Source organism: Coptis chinensis, chromosome 8, assembly GCF_015680905.1.
Source record: "Coptis chinensis isolate HL-2020 chromosome 8, ASM1568090v1, whole genome shotgun sequence".
NCBI lineage: Eukaryota > Viridiplantae > Streptophyta > Magnoliopsida > Ranunculales > Ranunculaceae > Coptis > Coptis chinensis.
The window spans coordinates 28,621,054-28,646,974 of record NC_141463.1 but is presented as its reverse complement, the minus strand read 5'-3'; the positions used below and the strand labels follow the sequence as shown (position 1 = coordinate 28,646,974).

Here is a 25,921-nt window from a genome sequence, read left to right as displayed (position 1 = left end):
AAGACAACCGTACTCAACTTTTTATGATCTCCATTTCAATTTTTCGTACTTTAGTACTTGGCCTAAAAAGAATGTTCATCACATAGGAGCTAATTGGTCTTTAATACAAAACTCGTGATCTATGTGCTCAAAGTTTTAGTTTTAATACCTCCTCAATTACGTCAATTTTTCCTCCCCATTCAAATGAATGATAGGAATCAATACAAATATTCAAACAAAGAGAGAAACGTATCGTAACCAAAAGAAAAGGATTACCAAAGGTGACAGTAACTTTGATTAAACAAAAATTCTTTGCTCAGTGTCTCAGTAATATTTCAATATTGTTGACAACATTTCTCACCACTAACCAAGCTGTGGAACATGGAGACACAACAAGATAATTTGAAAACCTTACAAACTATACCAAAGAATCAATCAATGAAAGTGGATATCAATGGATTGCCTCCAAGACGCAACAGACAGCAAAGACATTAAAAGACTACAGCCGTCATTTTGCTTGCAAGCACTCGCTCCCGCCTTTCAACGTATCCAAAAGGAAACCAACCTGCTTTTCCCCTACATTCACCACCAAGCTGTGGAACATGGAGACACAACAAGATAATTTGAAAACCTTACAAACTATACCAAAGAATCAATCAATGAAAGTGGATATCAATGGATTGCCTCCAAGACGCAACAGACAGCAAAGACATTAAAAGACTACAGCCGTCATTTTGCTTGCAAGCACTTTCGCTCCCAAATCCAAAAGGAAACCAACCTGCTTTTCCCCTACATTCACCACCAAGCTGTGGAACATGGAGACACAACAAGATAATTTGAAAACCTTACAAACTATACCAAAGAATCAATCAATGAAAGTGGATATCAATGGATTGCCTCCAAGACGCAACAGACAGCAAAGACATTAAAAGACTACAGCCGTCATTTTGCTTGCAAGCACTCGCTCCCGCCTTTCAACGTATCCAAAAGGAAACCAACCTGCTTTTCCCCTACATTCACCTTCTGCCCAACCATTGTTTGATACCTATTAAAACAATAAATAGTAAATAGTAAACAGAAATAACAAAGGTCAACAACTTGCGTCATTTATAAATATAATTACAAATATAATGATATTGACAAAATATAAATAAGCCTGTCTATGTCCTGAAGGTGTCATTGACATTTGGACAGAGATATAGAAGAACCTTTCACAGCAAATTCGTTATAAACTACGTCAAATAAGTTGGTTTGAGGGGGCCTCTTGACAAGATTGCACACGATATAAAACATCTTTACTTTGCAGTTGAAATCAGTGGCGTAGCCACATTACCATGACACGGGGTACATCCCCTGGTAAACTCTTCCAATTTTTCTATGTACTATTCACAATATATCGTTGGCAAACATTGTGTACATCTGAATTTTCTTACCACGTGCTTATTCTTTGGCCTACAGTAGACTTCCCACTTTGCCAGATTACCAAACACCAAATACCTAATTATTTTTACATTAGGCATGCCACTATACCACAGGTACACTCGCCACTTTGCCAGATTATCAATACCAAAACAGCAACAGATCTTGTGCTTAAGTTTATCGAGATAAATTAACAGAAAACTAACAAAAAGTTACCAGCTAGGGTTCAAATCAATCTAGTTACCAAGTTAAAATACCATATCACCTCATCAACTGCTGTGGAATGCCTATAAAATGTTTACATTAGTTTCGGTTCAAGGATTTACTGTAGTTGCGTTCTCAAGTTCAGTTAGTTTGTTGCTTTAGAATTTTCCGTGATGTGATGGTTTCAAAGAAACATCATTGTTCTTCATCAAAGTGTCCCACCTGGGTTAAGAAGGTTTGAAGAATCCGATGTGGGAGCCTCAAGAAGCAAAAGACTAAACGATACTCGCTAAAAAGGACGAACACCAAGATTTAAGGAGAACTGTGACTGCCGAATATTTACTACGTGGGTGATCACTCTAAGCTGTTCTTTCAACCGCCCCAATGGTGTAGGAGGTCATCGTCAACCGCAGAAGAATCGAGGGAAGCTGGCCAAAAAAGTTTGCCAAAATCGGGTTGCACACTGTTATGGAAGATTTTGCGGGAAGCAGAGAATGTTATGACACGAGTTGAGCAGCTGGCCGACAAGAATTCTTTTTACTAAAGACAAATATTGTAGTATTTCTTTCTTTCAAGTTATGTTTTTTCCTTGTTGAGTTAGGAAGTCATGTATTACTGAAGGGGGGTTGAGAGAGCTGGCCCACAACTATAAAGCATCTCTTTTACATACTGCAATATTATTTAGTCATGCGAGATTCTAGGGCTAAAGGCAGTCTGCAGATTTTAAGCTGGACAGCTCAAGAAAGAGAAAGATATTCCATTTTGGGCAGAAAAGAAGTATAACGAATCAGACTGTGACTTTGTAAGAGAAATCAGTGATAGCACTTCATTACTGTTAGAGTTCTAAGAGGACATCTCTCAAGGACCCGATTTCTTTAGTAAGTTTCTATTAGTGTAAACTCTATTATTCTCTTATATATATTGAAGTGATACAAGGCTGAACCTAAGGCCGTATCCTCTTTTACTCCAAACTTCTTCTCCATAACAATAATACATTTTTGCTAATACTTAGTGAACTTAGACTTTGAAAGGGAAGGCCAAGTCAGATATAATGGCACATTTTCCCCACTTTCCTATTTTTACTGAATACTACATTAACAACTCTTTCAGAAGCTGTTACAACTAACCTTGTGTGTGGGGTTTCCACACAACCATCAACTCTGAGGTGTTGCCCATAAAAAACCAACAAGGAAGTTCAGTGATGTGGATGGAACTAAATCGTCGTATTTCCTAGAGTTCTTCTAATTTCTAAGACTCAAATCAGATACGGGGTCACAGTCCAGGTGCACACCATCAGACCTAACCATTTCTTCGGCAAGTTCCTAGAACTGGCTAGTTTGGTGTAAGGAGCTGCCTAGAACTGACACGATGAGTCCCTTATCCAGATTTGAGCATACAGTATTTTTCTAAGGCATAAGTCGCGTGCCAAGCGTGAAGAGATTGTTTCCCAGATCTGTTAATATACTGCTTATCTGAAAATGTGCTTGGATTGCATCCATGCGGACACCATGGACACCTGAAGAAAAGAGCTGGCAACACTTGGCTTCATTCATCACAATGACACAAAATGCTAGCAGAAGGCAAAACTACGATAAAAGAAAAGCAGAGAAAGATCTAAAAACCTTTCGAATGACAACATAGTCACCAATTGACAGATTCAACTCCACATCCGATTCAGCTTGGTACGAAAACACAGCCTACACAAAAACAAAATGATAAGAGATGCAGAAATACACTAGAAAACCAATATTTGTATTACACAAAATGAGGATCCAACTTAAAACCAATTGGTGATAAGTGGAGAGGCCAAAGTAACATTTATACCATATTGCAAGGCTTCACACATCACATGTGGGACTACAACTAACATCTCAACAGTTTACAAAGAGAAAGTTAGCACACTTACCTCTCCTAAAAAGTATCCTACATTGTCTGTTATTCCATTAAATGATGGAGAAGCAAAGACACCATTAACTTCTTCATATGATGGAGGGGATGGCATTCGTTCGTCCAAAGTTGGGCTTGGAGAAGCTTCAATTCTTTGGCGCTCTGATACCATCTATCAATCACCAAAAACATAATTCAACATTACAAAGAAGGTAGCCCAATTTTGATAGGAATATAGGATCCATCGATGGCGAGAATTGACAAAAGTACTAGGTAAAACCCATACTTCATCCACAAGCTGATCCAGTATCTGGAGGACTCTCTGATGAAAAGTGCACTCGGATTCAACCTTCAGTGCAGACAAAAATTTGCAAAACTAATTAGTTTCTGAATCTGATTGCTTGTATGTCTGGTAGGATTTTTTTTTTCAGAAGTCCTAGATCGAACAATCACAAAATGCAATACCATTGCAATAAGCCGCTGCAGTGTTAGCCTTTGCTGTTGAGATTCCACAGAAGCCATCGCTACGACAGCTTCTTTACCCAACACAGCCATATTTGACTTCAACTCTTGCAGTTTGGCCTCTGCAGCTTCCAGTTTTGAAGTGACATCAATGTTTCCAACAGATTCCCTGACTTTTGCTTGGCGTTTGGAAACTTCAATCGCCTACCTAGGTCCAAAATGCGATGAAAAGAGGAACTGGAGGAAATCAGAAACTGAGCATTCAACGAAAAATTTACTTCACTGAATTGAGATTAATATGCTTAATGATAAGAAATTGTTAAATGTTTAATTTTCATGTGAAACTCCAAAGTTTTTTCTTTTACCCCTTCCATGAAGGATAGAACTTACTAGTAGACAACAAAAAGGAATATTCTTTAATAGTATACAACAGTTCCAAAATGGCAAAGAAAAGGTACTTTCTGCGAATGAAAGGCCATACATCAACAAGTATTATTACCTGACTTTCAGCTTCTTGTCGAATTCTATCATATCGTTGAGCAAGATGTCGTGCATCCTCCAGTGGAGTTCCCATCACCATTGCTCGAAGTGGTTCTGCAACCTGGAGAACCAAAGGTGTTGGAACCACATACTTAATTAACTGTAACAGTCCACTACTGGATGATGTAGCCTACATTATGTTATAGCTGATATAGGGGAAGCTTCATTGGGAACGAAAAAAACTTAATTACAGAGGAAAGATCATGAGGCGACAACAATTCGCAAAAACAACAATCTCAAATCATGATAAAAATGGACCCATAACGTCAAATGGTTTATCTTACTCCAACGGTGCACAAAACAGTGATTGCACAAGCGTAGGAGAGGACTGAATCTGATTGGTATTGTCTATCCAAAATAGAAGCTTCGACAAGAAATGTAGCATAGTGTAAAAGACTTCGCTTTCTAGAGGTGGAAGAGGATACGTGAAAATTTTGACTACATATAGAAAATAATAAGTGCTCGGTGCACCATCATGGGAACTGTCTATGAAATTGCCACAGAGGCCCTACAAGCAAACGACACTCATCCATCGCCATTACTGTACAAGTGTACATCACACTTCACCTTTGAAGGGTTAAAATTCGAGTGGCAGAAGACAATGTCGGTCTCCCTAAACCTGCCCATAAGTCATTGAACAGATTCAGCATAGCTTTGTTTTGTAGCTTTTCTACTACCAAACAAAATTTTACAAACCACCATCAATTACTATATCAAAAAAAATTCTTTTCAGTCACATGGTGTCCAAAAAATGGGATGATAGAAGCAAGATTTGGGGTGTAATCCGTAGAAGAAGGTACTAATAAGGTTCGCCCTGCTACCATTATTAATATAGAATGAACGAAAAGTCAATGATTCAACAAAAATTTGGGCAAAAAAATCCTGGTGGCCTGGTTTGATGAATATATGGGTTGCTGGTTGCTTTGCCTCCAACCTGAATAGACGTGTTGTTTTCCTGTTTAGCCATCAGCCTGTCACCATAAGAAGTTGCTGCAAGGATGTGCTTAGCCGCTGATTGGGCTGGTCATAGGTCCCTTCAGTGGAGGAACATAGGCATCGGCAACGCACATGTTTGCACCACTTCCCCAAGGTTCTTGCCTTGAGGAAACAGTGACTACTGACTAATGATGAATAAATTACTAATATTCTCCCTCCCCCGAGACAATGGCATCTAAAGAAATGATAGTCATTGCTTAAATTTGGGATATGTGATCATAAATGTCTAACAACATGAGCATATTGCACCACACACAACATAAATCAATGGCATAACAACTAGCAAGGTAATTCAACAGAGCAATAACAAACTCTCTGAGACGCAAAAAGAAACAATTTCTAAGGTACATTAATTTCTTTCAATGAAGGAATTGGAGTGTAAAAGTTATCAAGATAGGTCGACCAACCCAAATGTAAATAGCATGCCATGCAACTTGCAACAGAAGAATATAGTGATAAATTTAATCAGATATAGCTAATTGATCTTATCAATATTGCCACTATTTTTATTTACTATTATTTATTTTATTTTTTTGGTTGCATCCTGAATCATTAGAAGGTAATTGATCATACCTGGGTACCAAGGGCTTTCAGCAAATTTCCACGTTCCTTTTCCATTTGAGCACGAGCTCGTCCATAGCTTAACGCAGCTTTGGACAATGTATTACCACTGGTACAGGTATTATCAGCCCCATATTTTCTGCTGTCTTCTGACAATTTTGAACCTATAGAAAGCAATAAGTTAAGCATACAAGAAGGAAACAAGGACAAAGTCAGAACAAGTACGATCAAGATCGTAGGGCATTTGTGCTTCGCTAGCTCACCGATTTCAACTTGCTTGGATCCAGTGACAATGTAACCTTCCACACTACGAACAACATCCCTTTGAAAATGCTGGCAAAGAGAAAAGTTAGAAAACAACATATAGAGCATTAGAAGTAAATAATAAGAAACTTTCATGAAAAACAGGAGGAAGAAAACCTACCTTTCCAGCACGTGTTGATATGAACAACTTTTCAAGTTTCTGATGCTGCTGAAGTTCTGCCTCATCAGTAAGTACACTATCTGAACCTCCATATCCTCCAAACTGCTTGAGCACTGCCTGAAGTACAACAAAGTGAAGGTAACAAGCATGTTTTTTACAGCCAAATGAGTCAAATTCATAACGGGGGGATTTCACTTACACCCCACTAATTTGCTTTTGTTTTGAGTTTACAAACCGAAATATAGAAACCCCCAAAAAAACACATAACAACCCTGACTGTTTCTTCTCTTTTCTCATACCCAAGAGTACAACCAAACGCTTATGTAATGTTATGACTAGCAACATTCTTCCAGTTTCTGAAATATAGCGTGTACAAAACCCAATGATGAGATAACTACACCACTGAAGATAATAGGATGCATGAATAAAATCCAACCTTCTAATCGATGATAATTGCTTATAAAAATTCAATGAAATGCAAAATCATAGGATTCATAGCTTATGAGAATATGGGATAGAAATATTTGGTGCCTTATATGCGACTAAGACCACACATTGTTTAACTCTCTACTTAAACAAACCAATAAAACAGAGTCGGATGCGAAGGAAATAATAAAACAAACAAAATTTTGATTACTCGGTAATGCAAATTAGGCAATGCTGCAGCTAAAAGACTCTCTTAGAGAGCTGATAATCGTGTGCCAATAACTTCCTGTATGATTCCACTTCCAATCATCACCACAGTTGTAGTGTAGGAGTAATTACAACAGCGACAAGAAAAGGATCATTTCACTGCTGCAAATCGTTGGAATTAACAAAATTTTGCACTGAGAACAATGACTGCATTGCTTAAGTTATGAGCTGTACATATTCGATGATTTATCTTGATTGTGATTACAGGGAGAGAAGAGGGATTGAGGAAAAGTTGCATCATTTTCACAATTGGCGAGTTGTAGGCAATTCTTCTCTTAGACATTGTAGAAAGTTCAAAAAGAGAAGATGATCTGAATTGTTAGATTGACAACATTATCACATAAAAAAGAAAACTAACACCCTCATCTTCCTATTCCATTTATCTCTGCAAATCTAGGTCTGTCCCTGTATGTTTAATGTGTTTGGGAGAGCACTAAATACAAATTCCTGGGAACTATTTAGGTTTAGTTCTTGAAAGATAAAACATTAAAAATAAAAATATATACTAACGGGATCTGAGCTTATGCAGTTATGCACTTATGCCAGCAATCACCTCGAAAATTTGGTGCTTAAAAGCCAAGTCTCGAGCCTTGATAGTCAAAGCATGTTTTCTTAGCATACACCCGACGGAAATCTGTGAACTATTCAGATTTGGTTCTAGAACCATTTAGCTAGTATCATGATTGTAAATCTTGGATATAATCCATTGTGTGTTTATCTCGTGCAAACACATTGAAACTTTTACTGGCAACGTGCCTCTACCAAATCTTTTGCCCCAAAAATCAGCTATATGCTTTATATCAATTTTTACAGATGGTACCAATTTTATCCAGAAAAGTTCTGTTTATGATGGAATTTAAAACTAATACATAAAAAATCAAATCAACAATTTTTCTACCATGTGGTCAGTTTCTATTTAACATGTAAGAGTACAGCTTTTGATTCCTTTTCTCTTCTTCACTCTGCTATAAATTTGCATAATTGTCAAGAAAATCTAAAACATGCCACACGATTTGTGTTTCTTTCTGTTTTTGTCGGTGAAGTAAAATTTCATCAATGGTGAAACCAAACAGCATTACGTCAAAGAGATGGACTCTACAGGCATATCTGTATGGAAACTAAGACCTCCCTACTCGGTCTGCACCCTTCAGCCTACTCATTTCTTATCCACCTCTTACTTAGCAAGGGGCCAAGGTATTCATTTTCACACAAAAGTGTCCACAGGTTGCTTATATAGGAGAAATGACGCGGAATTAATCATGACATCTTCAATATAAAAAATCCAGTTCAATGCAAAATTTCTAATCTCCACAAAACTACGCCGCAATTCTCAACCCAATTTCAAAGTTTTTCTGTGCTAATGAATATATTCTTCAGTCTTTTTTATACAAGGTTAACAAATCAATCTGATCTTTTGGTATGATCTCCAGGATGCAGATGCCATTTGTTAGATACAAGTTCAATCCCCTTTTGCCACAACACCTATGTCAGGGGAGTCAAATGCATTGAAACTAAGCTTCATATTGCGAGTTGCCACCCGAGTTAGCAATGCATCATAACCCTTGAAACAAATGCTGCGAACGTGGTGGGCGGCATTGTTGTGAGCAAAACAAGCTCCAACAAGAACATAAAATGGGGAAAAGGGGTACTCTCAATTTCTCTAACTAATGATGATAAATTCCAAGTTCCTATCTTTATCACCATTGTATCAAAAACTCTTACATATTTTCAACAATGCAACACATTAAAATAATAAAAAAAAATCTAGTGAAAATGAGTATATGGATATAAAATAACAGGTGAATGAAGCTAGTGAAGAACATATATAATACCTGTTGTTGTTTAGCGACCTGTTCTCTTATCTTGGTAGCTTGTTTCCTGATTGCGTCCATAACACAAACGCTTTGAAATTTGCAGAGAAAGATAGATCTGATAATAATATATACTTCGTGAAAAATGAGGTTCTTTCCAATTTTTAACGTTGGAAGATGTACAAATGAGGTAATGTTTTGGTTGGGCTCACCTGACCGTTGCTGCTATTTCAGGCAATGTTGAAAGTTTGAGATATTTCAGTTTTTATTATTATTATTATTATAACCGGGACGAAATGTATATAAAATCTCGAGAAACCCGCAATGTGTAAAATTGACTAGGGATGTCCAAACGGGTACCCGACCCAGCCCGAACCTGACTTTTTGGGTTTTGAACAGGTATCGGATTACCAGAACCCGGACAGGTTTTCAGCGGGTCGGGTTCGGAGTCGGGTATTTTGTTCAAAAGTGTGACCAAACCCTACCCTAACCCTATATTCCGGGTACCTATCGGGCTCGGGTTCGCATTTCGGGTAAGATAAAGCCCGGGTTATAAATGAAGAAAGAAAATAATAAAAAACTTTATTTGAAATATATATCTACATTTTATTCCTTTTTCGGCTATCCACCAATCATTCAAACAAAATAAAACTTCTAATGAACTTCGAAGTAATTATCACCTATACTCGGACATAATTATTTGATATGATTTAAAAATAAATAGACTCGAAATGAACTATAGACACATTGATCACGTGCAATTACTGAAAATTTTTGGAAATCCCGACATAAATTTTTTCATAATCCAATATATTAAATAACTCGTCATTATAAACATGAATGAGATCATAATCTAAATATTTATCTAACTCATTGTTTTATATGAGATTAGTAGTATGCAATTGAAACCGGATTTGGGGTTCGGTTTCGGTCCGGATTTGGTTTCGGGTTTTTTAGTCCTTTTAACGAGTTTAGGGCTAAATTATCGGGTCGGTCCGGATTTAGAGAGTGTGACCAAACCCTATCCTATGTATTTCGGTTTGAGTTCGGGTTCGAATTTTGTCGGGTTCGGTGCGGGTATTTTGTTCGGGTTTTGGGCGGGTTTCGGGTTTCAGGCAAGATGGGCTATACTCGGTGCCCTTTGTATAAAGGTCGCGGCATTGACACCTCATAAAATGGAATTGGCACCTCTTTAACCAATTCAAAGGTACTAGCACCCCTCCATTAATCACACAAAAAACACTAACGGCAAGCAGTTGCCGCGAGATTGTACAATCTATGGCATCGGGTTGCCGCGAGATCTCATATCCCACGGAAGGTGGTTGTCGTGGGTCCTTTTTTCTTTTAAATTTTTTTAATAGCCACCGTAAAAAAAGTTAGTTGCCGCGAAATGATTTGTGTTTACTAAAATGGAGTCTTTGCTTGTGTTAATTATCAAAACTCTTCTTCATTAATTTGATCACAAAATTTTCTTATAGTATATGAAAATATTTGCCGTGATATAGCAAAATTATGGCTCCATTGTACATTTTTTTTGTCATGGTTTTGGTGTTGTTCTTGGAGTATATAAAGAAGCTTTAAAGAAGAAAATGAGGTATTCATATGTCGTGTGTGTTCAATACGCAAAATTTGAAGTGAAAAAAAAAAAAACAAAAAAAAAATTCACAGCAACTGCCTGCCGTGAGATATGGGATCTCGCGGCAACCTGATGTCGTGGATTGTACAATCTCGCGACAACTGTCTGCCATGGAATATAAGATCTTGCGGCAATCCGATGTCGTAGAACTATAGGCATGTGGGGTGTAAAAGAACATATAAGGAATAACCATTATTGTTTTATTTTTTGTCAAAGGGGTGTCAATCCTATAAAGTGGGGTGCTAATACCGCGCCCCTTTGTATAAACGCACCAATATTTTTCTTTGATTCTGCTCCCACTTTAGCAACACATCAGAATTGGCCATGTTAATCACTTAATTGTTAACCGTTTCAAAAAAAAAATTACAAGAAATAAGCCAAAAGGCCCAATTTCCAATTTTAAACATGATCTAGGACAGTCGGGTTTTGAAACCATTGATAAGGATATTTTTTCGAGTATAACTACTAGAAAAACCTAATTTCACGTTTTAATTATTAATAAAGACTGACTTGACTTTTTTATATTTTACTCTTTCCAATTTTACCTTTCTCTATATTTTAATAGACTTTGTTGGATTTCATCTCAATTTAGATTAGATTTTACCCAACTCTACTTTCTCTATTGGATTTCATCTCAATTTAACTTGGATTTTGTTAGGTTTGTCAAAGATTTGAGTTTTTTTAGTAATTGGATAATGAATTTATTGTTTGGTATTATGAGGTATGCACAAACAACCGTTCATACAAGTTTGTTGGGTAGTATGAAGGTATGCACAAACAATCATATATACAAGTTTACTATGATACTTGGTATGCACAGATATCCGTGCATACCTAAGGTGGTAACATTTCTTGTGATGTTTGGTATGCATAGACGACTGTGCATACCTAAGGTGGTATGCATAGACACGTGCAATTGTGCATACCATTTCTCATGATGCTCGTTATGTACAGTCGTTTGTGCATACCTAAGGTAGTATGCACATACACTTGTGCATACAGTTTCTCGTGATACTCGATATGCTTAGTCGTTTGTGCATACCAATCTATTACGCATACCAATTTTTAGGTATGCACAGACACTCGTGCATACCAATTTCTTCTGACAATACACATGATGCTTAGTATGCACCGACACATGTGCATACAAAACATGATAAACTCACTTCTCGATCTCTTACCATCTTATACTTTATATTTTCTTTATCTCCATTATCTTTTTCTTCAATTTCATCTTTTTCACGATGATATTTACAAAGAATTGAAGCTAATTTAACATCATATCGAGATGAATTTCTTCAAAATGAACACCACAAAAACTTGATTATCTAATCTTATATTTTTAATTACAAATTTGAGGAGAACAATTTTATCTTCAACTAAAAATTTGTGGAGAAGAGATTCTATTGAGAGTTGGGCTTTTAGAATTGTAAAAAAAAAAATGAGTTTCTTATTATTTTGGAAATTAGGTTTCGGTTTTGAGAGTGGAGATGAGAGTTGGATGCGTGGGTTCTTATTAGTTTTAGGGTTACTATTGTCTATTTTGGACAAGAGTCAATTGTTGTCCTGGATAGTGGTTTCGAAATGAAGTTGGGTTTTCTAGTTATTTATTCCGGAGTTTAGTCCTAACCGGTTTTATTCCCCAATTTCTTATTTCTACTTTTTACCCTTTTCTTTCTAACTGCGCACCCCCCAATTTCTCCCACCAAAAAAAACTATAACCATAATGCAATTTTCCCCCTCCCAAAATAAATTCAAACCAAAATTTCAAATTTAGTAGTTCATTTTCTCATTTTATTGCTGGAGTTTCATAAATTTTCATATTTTATTATCAACTAATTCATGAATTTTTCTTTGAGATTTTTCATTGATGAACCAATTGCAATAACAAAAAATTTATGACGAGCCACTAATACAGTTTGGTAAATTTTAGAAATTTAAAATAAGCTAGCTGGTTGTCAACCTATATCTAGGGTGGAGTCGAACAATGCTTCCTCTTTCTTCCAGTACTGTTATTGGCTTCCGACTCCATGAGAGCAGTCCACATTCTCCTTACCTCTTATGGGTAAGGAGTCAGAACCATGCATGGTATTATAGTAATATCAAAGTTGAAATCCTTGTTTTAGTTTCTAGGATAAACTATGTAGAGTTTTTTCATGTCTTTAAAGAATGTCATAGAGCTAGTTGTTGATTACTTAGCAGCTCTTGGTGTATCACAAGGATATTACTAAACAACAAAATCCACCCCACCCCACCCCAAGCTAAACTTCAAACCATTGTGGAGGAGGATAGAGACGATCATGTGTATTTAAGACAATAATGAAACAGGGGGGCACTACTACAAAAATACACATATACTACGGTAGGTCTGAATTTATTTATCACTGTTTTTACAAAAACAATGGCTAATGTCCATATACCACGGTAGAAATTAGTTTAACTTTTTTGATAGTGGTTTATGCCACTAGTTTGTGAAAACCGTGGGATCTAATATGCCATATACACGATGTAACCTGTTTAGCTTCGATATCCCACTGTTTCATGTAAACAGTGGTTTATATTTTGACTAGAGTTAGTGGACTGTGGCGATAAAAACTTATGCCCAAATCATCTAGCAAAAAAAAGTAATATATCCACGCTCAAAACCACCCCTCTTTTTCTCTGCAACTTCTGTTCTCTAGGGATTGGAAAACCTCTCAACTTCATTTTCATCATCAGATTTTGTTCTTAAGATTCCTCCTTCTACTCGTATTTCCAATCCACTCACTGTCGCCATTACTTTCCATTACTAAATCTCGATCTTTCAGAAGAAGAATTGCGAAAAGAGAAAAAAGTTTTGAAATTTGAGGAAGAAGAAAAATATGGGAGAGAAAGAAAGGAAGAGAGTTTGAATCAAAGTTGTGTTGGTGTTGTGGTGTCTCCAACTTCTTTTACTATACTGTTTAGATTTTGGAACCCTAACTTTAACAAATCAGTTAGAGCTTCTTGATAGGTTCGTGCCTTTCGAAAATGGTCTTGCTCACTTCGTTTTTTATTCTCAATTTATCTGGTAAGAATTTCTCATTTTTACTTCGAAATTTGATGTGTGTGTGTTTTTTTTTATTGGGATTTAAAAAAATATCAATTAAATCTATCATTTTTAGTTCAAAACTCATGGTGCGTAATCAGTGTTTACTTCAAAATGTAAAGTGTGAACTTATTCATGTATCTTTTAGACCACAGTCGTAGGTTGATATCATCTGATTCTTTAAGTTGTTCATATGTCCTTTGCTTTATAAAATTAGTATACATAATCTATATGTTTCTACCAATTCACAGGCTGGTCAAGGAGCTTTTCCCTTGAACATTCTTACAAAATAATATGCTAAAGTTCCATTTAATTTCTCTTGATCTTTTTTACTTGAAAATACATATAACCATAGCTCATTGTTTGTTCTTGTTTTGTACGTATTTGAAAATGGTTACACTGTACATTAGTAATAATTAAAACATTTTGAGGACCAAGTTTTACATTTTAGGGTTTTCCTGGTTATTCTGCATATTTAGCAAAAGTTGACTGATTAGAATAAATCAAGGTGATTCAAGGGCTATGATTGTTTTAGTGGTAAAGATATGTGTCTTCATTGGGTAGAGATTTTGGTGGTAAATTAAAACACCTACCAAGATAACCATATCTTTGAATCACACATAGTTCTAATTTAACCAGCAGAATTTTGCATTATTTGCATATTACCAAGCGTCGAAAATTGTAATTTTTAACATGATTGCTCCGGAGTTTATTTGTTTTGCTAAAGTTTTGAGTTTAAGACTTCTTTACCTGTAGAACTTATGTGGTCAACGCATCAATGTTCTTTAGAGACCTGTGAAGTGCCCCAAGGTGCGAACTTTTGATAAAAATAGTTGCTATTCAAAACTCATTTTTACTGCTCCTTTGAAAAAACCTTGTAAGGCTTCTTGGCAATTAAATTTGAGAGGGTTGGACACTTCAAATGGGTCCTCTTTCTTTTCTTCCTTGTTGATTTGGGAAAATTATTTGTAGTTGTAAGTCTGAAACTCAGATTGCGCACTCTATAGATAGCTTGTCTTGTTCCTTAATTCCTAGTTTGCTTAACTGTTTTAATGTGTTGGTTGGATGGTTGTCCATGAATTTGAGTGACCAATGATTGATTAGTTGTCGATGGTTGAATGTTTGTTTTGGAGTTTCCATTCGACGTTGATGTTATCTTGAGTTCTTGGCATCTCTTATGCCTTTGAATAATGGAATCAATCCTAGTGAGGAAACAACAAGCTAGTTAGTAGGTTGTCTGCCACCATTAGAATTTTAAACCATCTATCTTATATGAGGCTGCACATTGCGAATTGAAGATGAGACGCTCATTTTAAAATCAAGCTTTTCGTCACTATATGCATGAACGTGTTATGCTATACATGGAAATTTAATTTTTCAATGTCCCTTTTGTGGGGGCATGTGAATGTTATGCAAATACTTTGATCAGTTCATTAAATGTGTATATGTTATATCATTAGTTTGTTGGTTTACTAGTTGTGGTCTGCCAGGGGCAACAGCTATGAGCAGCTGAATTGAAGCTCAAATTTGGCATAGTTAGACTGTTAATTACTCTACAGGTATGCTTGTTTTATTTTCATTTCTTGTAAATTATGTTATATATGTAGACTATGTTAATTACTATTTTTCTGTATGTCTTCCCTTAACTTGCATACATACATACACATGCTCCTCAATGTAATGCTTCTAGGGTACTATGATACAAGACATTTTCCGGCAGGCAGAGTTATTTGGAGATGATATTGAAAGTGATTTAATGGACATATGTACCATGGATTGTGTAGATTCTGTATATTTGGTGGCATACTTGAGGTCAGAAGATTTCGAAAGTTTTAGTATTGGAGCTATTGTTTTTGTTTAGTACCCTTTTTTTATTTATGATGGTGTTTTCTTTTTGTTTATTTATTTATTTTGTTTCACTACTACAGAATGACACATATACCACGGTCAATAAGAACGTTTATACTACGGTTCTTCCAAAAACCGTGGGAAATATTTATATACCACGGCGGAAATTTCTTTGGTCATTGGTTTACTAGTATATGCCACAATTACATGAAAACCGTGGGATAAGTTGGGCCATATACCATGGTTAGTTTTTTTTTCAGCGTGAGAGTACTCCACATCCCCACTACCTTAAACATAAACAGTAGTATATAAATTTTTCACTTTCTACCGTGGTTTATGACTTCTTTATCTTTATATATATATATAATAGCAGTCCCTTTTCCTCTTCTCTAAGGGTGTCCACGTAGGCAAATTTTAAGTACCCACTTTACTCACGCTAAATCAAGAGAGGAAACAATTAATCACTGGGAAATAAGAAGAGAAAAAAGGAATTATACCCCGCGATTACAGAAAGGGGGAGAAAAAAACTGCCCAAGAAACTGGCCCTAAACCGAAAAACAGCCCCGCGATTTAAAAAACCAAAACCTTTCTTCTTTTCTCTTCCGCCGACCCTAAAAAAAAATTCCCATCACTCAAAAACCCAAAACCTTTTTCGGAAGTTCTCCATGTTCAGGAGTGGCAGTCCTTTTAGGAGCCGAAGCCCTGCATATCAGAGGAAGAGGAGCTTGAGTAGGGATGATGAGGTTGTTATTCATAAAATGAAGGTACCATTGATACTGTTGAATGTGACAAGATTAACAAACTTCCGTAAGGATGGGCACCCATCAATCTACGGCAAAAATGTGACTGATGGACGGAAGATTTCTACAAGGCGGTATGACTGCAGTCAATTGTCACCAAGTACGGCGTTTTTTTGAATAAAACGCGTTTAAAACCCGTTAAATTGCCAAGGCGTCTTGTATGCGTTTTGAGCCTGTGTTTTTCAAAATATCGCGTTTAAAACGTTTGAAACACGATTTAAACGTAAAAACCGTATATATCACGATATTTTGAAAAAATCGCGTTTTAAACTTTCTTCTCTTTGGTTTTGTCATTTTTGTTCAAAAAAAAAAAACCCCCAAGAAGGCGAGAAGTCGAGAACTTTACCCAAAAAAGAAACCCCGAGAAGAGCTCCTTCACCAGCTCACCACCAAGTCGCCAACTACCAAAGTATAAGGTTAGCTCTCTCTCTCTTGCTCCTTACTCACTGAAATACCTTGAGGGTTGAAAGGGTGCATACTACCTGTGAAGTTAGATCAACCTGTGAAGTTAGATCACTAATAATCTTGAATAAAATAATGAGATTGTCATCGTTCAAACACCATGGCCCATTGTCCATAAAACTATTTTCTAGGATCGAACAACTGTTTTAAGGGGGAGTGGGGGTTACTTGATTTTTTTTATATTTGTTTACTTTTATCAGTTCTCTAACCATTGACGTCGTAGCTCTCTGACTTTTCTCTGATCGATATTTTTTGCCCTTATCAAGTGGTTTAGATCTTCTTGTCAGCTCTTCTTGATTTCAGAATGGTCTAATTGCTTGCTGTTATGGTTAAGTTATTGGTCCTTACAAGAATTGCGAACATCCAAGAAGAATTTAACCGGTCGATCTTAAGCCAATTTTAGGTCTCAAGTAAGATTTGTAAGCATTTTGTAAACTAATGCTTTTTCAACTCAAAATCATGTTTTAATATTAGCATATCAACTCAAAATCATGGGGTGAGGTGAACACGGGACTAGTGGAATTGAATTTGGGTTCATAAACTAGTGGAGCATTGGTTGGTAGATCATCTGTATTCGTTTGATTAGATTATTAAATTGTTACTTGTTTCCATTGTAAATCAAGTGATGTCTGCTAATATTTTACTTTTTCCATTAATGCAGGGAACTACAATCGTGGTTGAATTGGGTGATGCAACCACTCACTATCGACCCATCTAGTGCGCCAAAGATCAGCCGGGCGTTTCGAGACACATATGGTCAGCCTTTGGCTCACTTTCTTAGGGCAACATCTCAGGTCCCTGATGCTCAAATTATAACAGAACATCCACCAATAAGGTTTACTTACTTGATAATCGGTTTTGTAGCTTTTGTTGAGGAGAAAGATAGTATAAACTATGTGGGAGTGAATCATGTTTCGCTTAATAGAACGTAGCTTAGTTTCTATTGGTTGTCTCTAAACCTTGTGAATTAAATGTTTTGCATTTATCTTATTGTGAAGTGTGGTCCTCATATTGTGTCACACCCCGAATTTCGACAGAATTCGGAAAAACATTATTTGTTCCTGACTCTTCGATCTTCGAGGTGTGACGCACTCTCAACTCCCAAAAACCCATAAACAGTTTAAACATGCGGATAATTTAAAAACCAATAAAATTTTCAACTTAAACAAAAGTCCTCTTCATAACAAAAATTAACAAATGAAAATGCAAATAACTTTATCTCAACTGAAAATCTATATCACCTCAAAGGAAAACAAAGCCTATCTTGAAATGCGACGCTAACGCAAACCACAAGCAGCAACCAACCTTCTTCAACATGAAACCTGTCAAGACTTATCAACAATGTTCATTTAATGAACACACCCGATAAGCAAACATGCAAATCGGGTCAGCATTATAAAAATGCTGGTGTGAGTAGCTCTAAAATATAACATATAATTATACATATATATACACCATCCATACGGCAGTTAGTTCCTCTACCGAGGCGCCTTAACTTTCAACGACTAATACAACATCCTTAAGTATAATAATTAAGGCAGGTAGTTCCTCCACTGAGGCGCCTTAACTTTCCACTAACCACACAACAAACTATACACATAATAAATAAGACATGTAGTTCCTCCATCGAGGCGCCTTAGGTTCTAACTAAACAAATAACCAACATATTACCATAATTATATTATTTAAGGCTTTCTTTGCGTGTCCCTAAAATCACGTCGTATCTATGTCTTACCTAGTTTCTCTGGCTACCACAATCGCTTCCCAACGCCGAACATGTACATCCACATGCCTCCCCTTACATAATGAACCACTCCGGTGCGAATTAACTACCCCGAAAGGGATGCCGCGACACCGTAACCCTCACACGAAAGTCATTATGCAAGTACTGCCACTATTCGGCATAAAATATCGCGCGTCTCGTTCTATTTTGCGAACGGAATAATTAAGCCACTATTCGGCTACGCTAGAAGGGCCATTCAGCTTTACTGAAACACCCAGAAGGGCCAATCATATTACTTACGCCCGAAGGCCATTCATATTCACTGAAACGCCAGAAGGGCCAATCACATTACTTACGCCCGAAGGCCATTCAGATTCACTGAAATGCTAGAAGGGCCAATCACATTACTTACGCCTGAAGGCCATTCAGATTCACTGAAACGCCAGAAGGGCCAATCATATCACATACGCCCACACAGGGCAAATCACATGAGTTGTGGTAGTCAGGTTCTAGGATTTTCGTTACGTAATTTATTCAGGTGTCATACATTAATGACTCATAATAATTCCACTATATCACGTGCAGGTCAAATACCTTATTGCACTAAGCCACAATATTTAGAAATATCTCAATTATATCACATAACCACTTTCATTCTTTCACGTGCCAATATATTATTGCACTAAGACATAATCCCGTGGGAAAATATCCACACATACTATACTACCTCATAGATAAAATAATAGAGTGTCTATACATTTATTTCTCCAAAACTATTGCCTTTAATATATATATCCCAACATATTATATAATGTCATAATATCAACGTCAAATCTTAATTAGATAATGACAACCAAATTCATACAAGCTTCCACAGCATTTTAGCATTTGATTTGTCTATACAATTTACAACATAAAATGTAGCACAATTAAACAGTCCACAGTCCACAATCAAAACTCATATATATATATATATATATATATATATGTTTTATACACTACTCACGTCAAATCTTAATTAGATAATGACAAACAACGTTATATAATGTTCGACAACATTTTATTACTACATTTGTCCATATTCTTAAATATGATAAAAACTAGAAAAAGTCAACATTCCACAGTCAACGGTCAAAGGTCAAAGTCAACTGTCAAAGTCAAAGTCAAAGTCAAAATCAACACATCATGGTCGAAGTCAACGGTCAAGTCAAAGTCAACTGTCAAAGTCACAATCAAAGTCAATACATCATGGTCGAAGTCAAACTGTCGTTTCTATGTTCAACAGGTGCGTGGTCATAGCCATGGTTCATGGCTAAAGGCAAAGGTGCATGGCTCATGGGCTCATGACTAAGGTAATGGTTCGGACCCAATTGGCAGAGCCTATGACTCAACCAAAGATTTAAATAAAGTTAGCCTGATCCAACGTCAAAGCCAAACCAGAGACCGACCCAACAATAGATTTAGCCCAATTAGAAATGTCTAAAGGGAACAGATCCACTTAAAACCAAAATGACCCAGCCCACAAAATAAAAGAAAACCGGCCCATGTATACCAAAAACTAGAACTGGCCCCATCCAAAAAATAGAACCGGCCCAACTTAAAAGATTTGGATTGGCCCAAACTCAAAAGATTTAAAATCGGCCCAAAACAGAAAATAGAAATGAATATGGCCCAACAATCACCTAAGGCCCAAGCCCAAATCGGCTACTGTTCATCTTCTCCAGGCTTCTCTTCCTCCACCACCAGCCACCAAATCGCGCCGGCCACCCACTCTTCACTTCATCAAACCGATTTTACTCCTTATCAAAAACCAAACACCTTTAATTAAAGCAAAAACCGAAAATCATAACATCAAAACTCTTCCTAAATCTAGATTTGAAATACTTCCCGCCGCCATTAATGGAGCTTCGACAGCTCCCATCTACCGCCCTCACCCACTCAAACCCCACTAACCAACATCACAACACATCACCACAAAACACAACAACCAATTTAAACAAAAAAAACAGCCCAACCACCGGCGCCATTAACGCCTCCAAGCTTTGGTAGCACCGTAAACCAACCACTCGATCCCCCTTTCCTAACCACAATTCAATCAATAACAACCCAACAAAAACAACACAACAACAAAGGTAAGTTGAAGAAAATAGTATGAGCTCGCGCCTCCATTAACCCCTGTTCCGAGCTTCAACAGTCCAACCCCAATTTTCAATCCCCACGCCCAACCAACACACCACATACAAAACAAAATAAAAGTTCAAACAGCATGCCGAGACAACTTCTTTGTCTCGCGCCGCCATTGGCGACTTCTTCAGAGTTCCAACAGTTCGGACAGTTCAAATAAAATTTCCAGAGTTTCAAATCTAAATAACACACAGATTTCAACCGAAAAGAAACCGACAGTAACGAGACTTTAATAAAAAATTCTATAAAATATCTACTCACCATAATGAACAGCTCGACGAAATTCCTCCGAGTCCGAGTCGTCGCGCTCCACGCTCTAGCAAACAGGTTTCTAGCTCTGCCTCCATTTTTATTATTTTTTATTCTCCAAGAACCCTATTCTCTATAACAATGTGATTATATACTTGGGTCTGAAACCCAAGTCCAATATAGACTCGGGCCCAGAAACCAGGCCCACATATCCAAATCCAATCCAGCGAATTTTTAAATAAATAATTTAATTAATAAATAAATAAATATGTATTTTAAATACGGGACGTTACATATTGCAAAGGGTTGATGGGAAACGAGTTCCGCTGAAGTGGGACAAGATCAAGGTAAACAAATCCAACACATTATTGTCTTTTTCTTTAAAAAGTATATGTTTACATATGTTGTGAGTCTATATGTTAGGGCCCATATCAACCAGGTGGCACAGAGTGTGGGTATTATACAATGAAGTTTATGAGGGAAATAGTAGAAGCTTGTTCAACTCGATCATTTGAAAATAAGGTATTCGAAAGTTTTGACAAACACTTTATTTGGCTCAATGACTTCGCCTTATTGTTATATAGTAACTCCACATGTTGTGCTTTGACTTATCCAGATAACAAATTTAGAACTAAAGGAGACATACACGCAAGATGAACTTGACGGTGTTCGACTCGATATTATTCAGTTCATCCAGGAAAATGGGGTGTTTCAAATGGGTTTAATGAGGATGAGTTTTAGCTATGTTCGGACCCCTCCAGTTTAATTTATGAGTCTTACCTTTTTAATTTATGAAAAGGAATTTGAAGTTTGTTTTCTTAGTGCACTCAAAAAATTAATGGAAGTTTTTTTATTTATTATTATTATCTTTTTTTGCAATGTTTGATAGTTTATTGTAGATTTTGGAATTTGTTAGGAAGATGGAAATGTTGTATGTAGGCAGGCTGTGTAAATTTTGTTATGCAGGTTCGATTTTTAAGTGGAAGACTGTTACTAGCATTATTATTAATATATATATATATACCATGGTTTGGCATAAACCGTAGTGTTTAGTATATACCACGGTATTATAACATGTACACTAATATAAACCACGGTTTCAATAGCTTATATGCCACGGTTATATTGACAACCGTGGTATATAATGGGCATTACAAACCACGGTTCTTTGAAAAACCGTGGTATCCGTTAAACATATATACCACAGTTTTGCTATTATTATATACCATACCACCTATTGTCACGGTTGTATAACAGTGGTAAATATATTTATACCACACTTAAAAACAGTGGTATAAGTGTCATTCTGTAGTAGTGTTTTTCATAATTCTTTATGATGAATTTGCGAGTTGTCTTCCGATTTGTCAATCCTTTATCCTTCGGGGCAGAAGGTGATGGGAATGAGAAGGTTCAAATTATTATAAAAAGTCTGTGGAATGCAACCGGAAAGAAAGTTGTTCTCATCCCTTGCAACCCAGGGTAAGGATATTGATTGGTTGTACACGACTTCAAATGTTTTTAAATTGTTAATTTCTTTTTGCTTGCTAAGTAAAAAGTTATATTAAGTAAATTTAATGACGAGAGTAGTTTCTTTTTGCTTGCTAATTTAAAAAGTATATCAAGGACAAGCCAAGTAATGACTTATAGGCTTGGATCTGGGTGAAGCAAGAAGAACTGAAAGTCATACCCCAAACATTAAGAATGTACTAGTCTTAAACAATAACCATGTTTAGTGAGGATTGTTGATCAAAATTTTGTCACTAGCAGCACCATGACACCATCCCTTATCATCTACTACGCTTAAACAATAACTATGTACTATGGTTGTTGTATAGTGTTAAGTTTTTATTTCTTCTTTGCTTGATTTTCATTAACTTAACATGTTATCTTGATCTTTTACTCACTTAGATGACAAATGTAGCCCTTAAAGATACATATACACAAGATGAGCTTTATGTTGTTCGACTTCATATTATCAAGTTCATCCACCCACCCAATTTAGGTTCGAGCCGGCTGAGGATGACGTTATGTCTTAGTGGATGTTTGGAAACCCACCGTCCCACCCACCCACCCAATTTAGGTTTGGACTATGTTCTTTTTCCCCCTAAACCTTAACTTATGCATTTAACCTAACTAGCTAGGAACACATGTATATATATAAAATCTTACCATTTGTTTATTGTTGCAGGTGAATGCTCAAGAGATGACAATTCTTGCACAAACTGAATAACTAGTTATTAGCGTAATCAATATTAGGTTATTATTTTGATTTGTACGAGGTGGAACGAGTAGATTTGAAATGTCCTTTTCTTATTGTACTCAGAATAATTTGAAATATTGAAATATTAGTTTACAATGGAATTTCATGTTTGGTAGACGTCTAAATTAGTATCTTTTTTATTACTTGCGCCATGTTTTTCTTTTAAGTTGGATGTGGAATGTTATATCACAAGTATGCAATGAACAAGATGGAAATTGGGTTCAAAATCTGTTTTGCAGGTTTATTAGTCAGGTAGGGATTTGATTATTAAATTAAATGTGGTTTCATTTTATTTTATTTTTTTCAAAAAAAACATATATATATATATATATATATATATATATATATACATTGCAACTTATACCCTTCAGGAAGTTATTATACCACGTTTTCTTTAAAAACCGTGGTAAATATGGATAACTTATACCACGGTTCTACTAGGATTATTAGTCACGGTGGCTATAACCACGGTTTGAAAACCATGGTTAAAACCCTTTTACCACTGTTAAAAACAGTGGTATATCAGCTTTTCTGTAGTAGTGGGGACTGAACAACACCAATCCCTTATTAAAAGAAAAACTAACTAATTGGTTAAAAATGTAAAATGGACCCTACTGACGTCACTACTAATGAGAACATCAACTAGCTTCATCTGTTCAATTTGAACCGTTACGATGGAATTAATCAAGGGCCTAAAAAATGAGTTAAACTTGAGTCTAAAAAAGACATGAGTCCCCAAAACTGGACCCTTATTGGGTTTGAAAACAAGGTGCTTGAGAAAATAAATCACATAGAGACCACTGGGGCAAGAATATTATTTGCATATATATATATATATATATATATATATATATATATATACCATATATATCTACTTTAGTTCATTTTAGAATAAGTACGTAAGTAAAACTTCAACTACAAAATGAATTTAAACCTATTTTTTTGTGGATATGATATACTTAATATTAAGATCATCTCTACAAAATTTCAGCTCATTTGGAAACCCCTAACATTGGCAAAAAAACAATTACAAAAATTCAACATTTTATGGTATAAACGTATGAAACGTCGGTTTAATATTATATATATATATATATATATATATATATATATATATATATATATATATATATATATATATATAATATATATATATATATATATATATATATATTGATTTATAAAAGTATGAAAAACTGGGCAACTCTTGATTATAGTCTGCTGGTCTAAAAATCAAAACAAAACTGGCAACTCTAATTATAGTCGATCTGTTCGTCTAAAGATCAAAACAACTAGTTTTTTTTACTTTTATAAACTAAAAAAATCTAAAATAGGGTAATGGGTAACCCATTCGAGTAAGAAAAGATAAAATTAAAGCTTTGCTACTACACTCATTTTCTTACATAAACTCTGTAGATAAAATAGTCACCACCTACATTGTTCTCTCCAATCCTCTAAAGATTTGCGACATTGAAGGTAATTCATTTAACGTTTGGACCTTTTTGTTTGCATTTTCTTCAAAGTTTCAATTTTGAAATTCACAACCAAAACTTCTTAACTGTTTATTTTATTCTCCGAATGTTGTTGAAAAAGCACGAGATCTGCACATTTGCTTCACTGATCGATTTATATGCTTTATGCTCGCTATGTATTAATTAACATCATTTGTAGACATTAGCTTCTTTCAACCGTACCAGTTTAATGGATTTCATTTTATATTTTGTATATTTTGTTCTTGTAAACATAGCAATATCAAAAAGTTAAAGCAAGACAAACTTGGGGTTCCTAAAATGAGGAAATTCAAGGAAAGTATAGTTGAGTAACTTTGGTTGGAAAAGAATTAACCTGGGTATTAAGCTAAAGTTCTTTGAGAATTGAAACTGGTGTATGCATGTTTTTCTTGGGTTAATTAGACTTTTTTCTTCATATATGTTTTATTAGTTTGTGTTCAATGCGAGATGTGATGTTGTTATCTTCTTCATGAAATTGGTTAGGTTTTAGGTTGTGTTTGAAGGTATTTGGAAACACCATTCTAACTAATTTATCCCCACTATTACGACCTAAATTTCTTCAAGTCTTTACTGTGTTTCCTCCCCTTCTCCTCCAACCTCTCTCCCTTTTAGGGTTTTCCCTACTTTATTGATAGTGGTGACAACACAATATCCGTTCATCCTCTTATTTGGAATGTAGCGAAAGTACTCTTTAGAATATCTTGAAATTATGTCAGTATGTTATATTTAAGAAATTATATTGGAATTAATGAAAGTGGATTATGTCACTATTTTTGCATTTAGGATTCCTACTTTGTTTGGTTGATTAATGAAATATTAGTTGCATTGAGGAAGAAAACTCATAATGAGATGATAAATGGGGTAAAGTTTAGTTGGTCACGGTCAAAAATTTGAAAAAAAAAAAAAAACCGTTAGACAAATTAGACAAATTAGACGGTAGAAAACCCCAAATAACAAAAGGTACTCAATTGATACAAATCGAAAGTTCGGAGTACTAATAAGCCAAAAAAAAATGCAAGTACCATTTAGTAAGGTTTTGGAAAGTATAGGGGTATTAAAATGTCATTAACTCGAAATAAATATATGGTAAAGGCTCCATCTATCCTTTCTCCCCTTTTTCCTATTTGTTATATTTGCGTCTTTTTTCCTATTTGTTATATTCGCGTGCCCCCTAGTTTTGTTGTGGCTGCACTGTAGAGTAGGCC

General features: G+C 35.8%; 1 protein-coding gene across 5 annotated transcripts; it reads right to left on the bottom strand.

Annotated features, from left to right (window-relative positions):
- Positions 1–251: 251 nt before the first annotated feature.
- LOC147480943 (SH3 domain-containing protein 2-like) lies at positions 252–9,225 on the bottom strand. 5 transcript variants are annotated; one of them, XM_086577513.1, is made up of 11 exons: positions 8,998–9,182; positions 6,473–6,589; positions 6,312–6,381; positions 6,061–6,212; positions 4,451–4,552; positions 3,955–4,155; positions 3,776–3,838; positions 3,509–3,661; positions 3,225–3,299; positions 1,000–1,024; positions 252–572 (listed from the first exon to the last, which is right to left on the bottom strand). In XM_086577513.1, the coding sequence occupies exons 1-11, from the start codon at positions 9,055–9,057 to the stop codon at positions 562–564; spliced, it is 1,029 nt and encodes a 342-aa protein (XP_086433639.1). In that variant the 5' UTR covers positions 9,058–9,182; the 3' UTR covers positions 252–561. The 5 variants fall into 5 exon arrangements, with proteins under 5 accessions (XP_086433639.1, XP_086433641.1, XP_086433637.1 ...); XM_086577515.1 differs by lacking the exon at positions 252–572 and adding an exon at positions 9,189–9,207 and having other exon boundaries at positions 756–1,024; positions 6,312–6,370; positions 8,998–9,094; XM_086577511.1 differs by lacking the exon at positions 252–572 and adding an exon at positions 9,189–9,225 and having other exon boundaries at positions 756–1,024; positions 6,061–6,381; positions 8,998–9,094.
- Between the last annotated feature and the right edge of the window lie 16,696 nt (positions 9,226–25,921).

Excerpts from the sequence above, each read along its gene's own strand:
- LOC147480943 (XM_086577511.1), bottom strand. The coding sequence starts at position 9,057 with ATGGACGCAATCAGGAAACAAGCTACCAAGATAAGAGAACAGGTCGCT. Across the intron at positions 3,839-3,954 it reads TGCAGCGGCTTATTGCAATG|GTTGAATCCGAGTGCACTTT; the intron begins GTATTGCATTTT and ends TCTGCACTGAAG. Across the intron at positions 3,300-3,508 it reads TAGGATACTTTTTAGGAGAG|GCTGTGTTTTCGTACCAAGC; the intron begins GTAAGTGTGCTA and ends GTTTTTGTGTAG.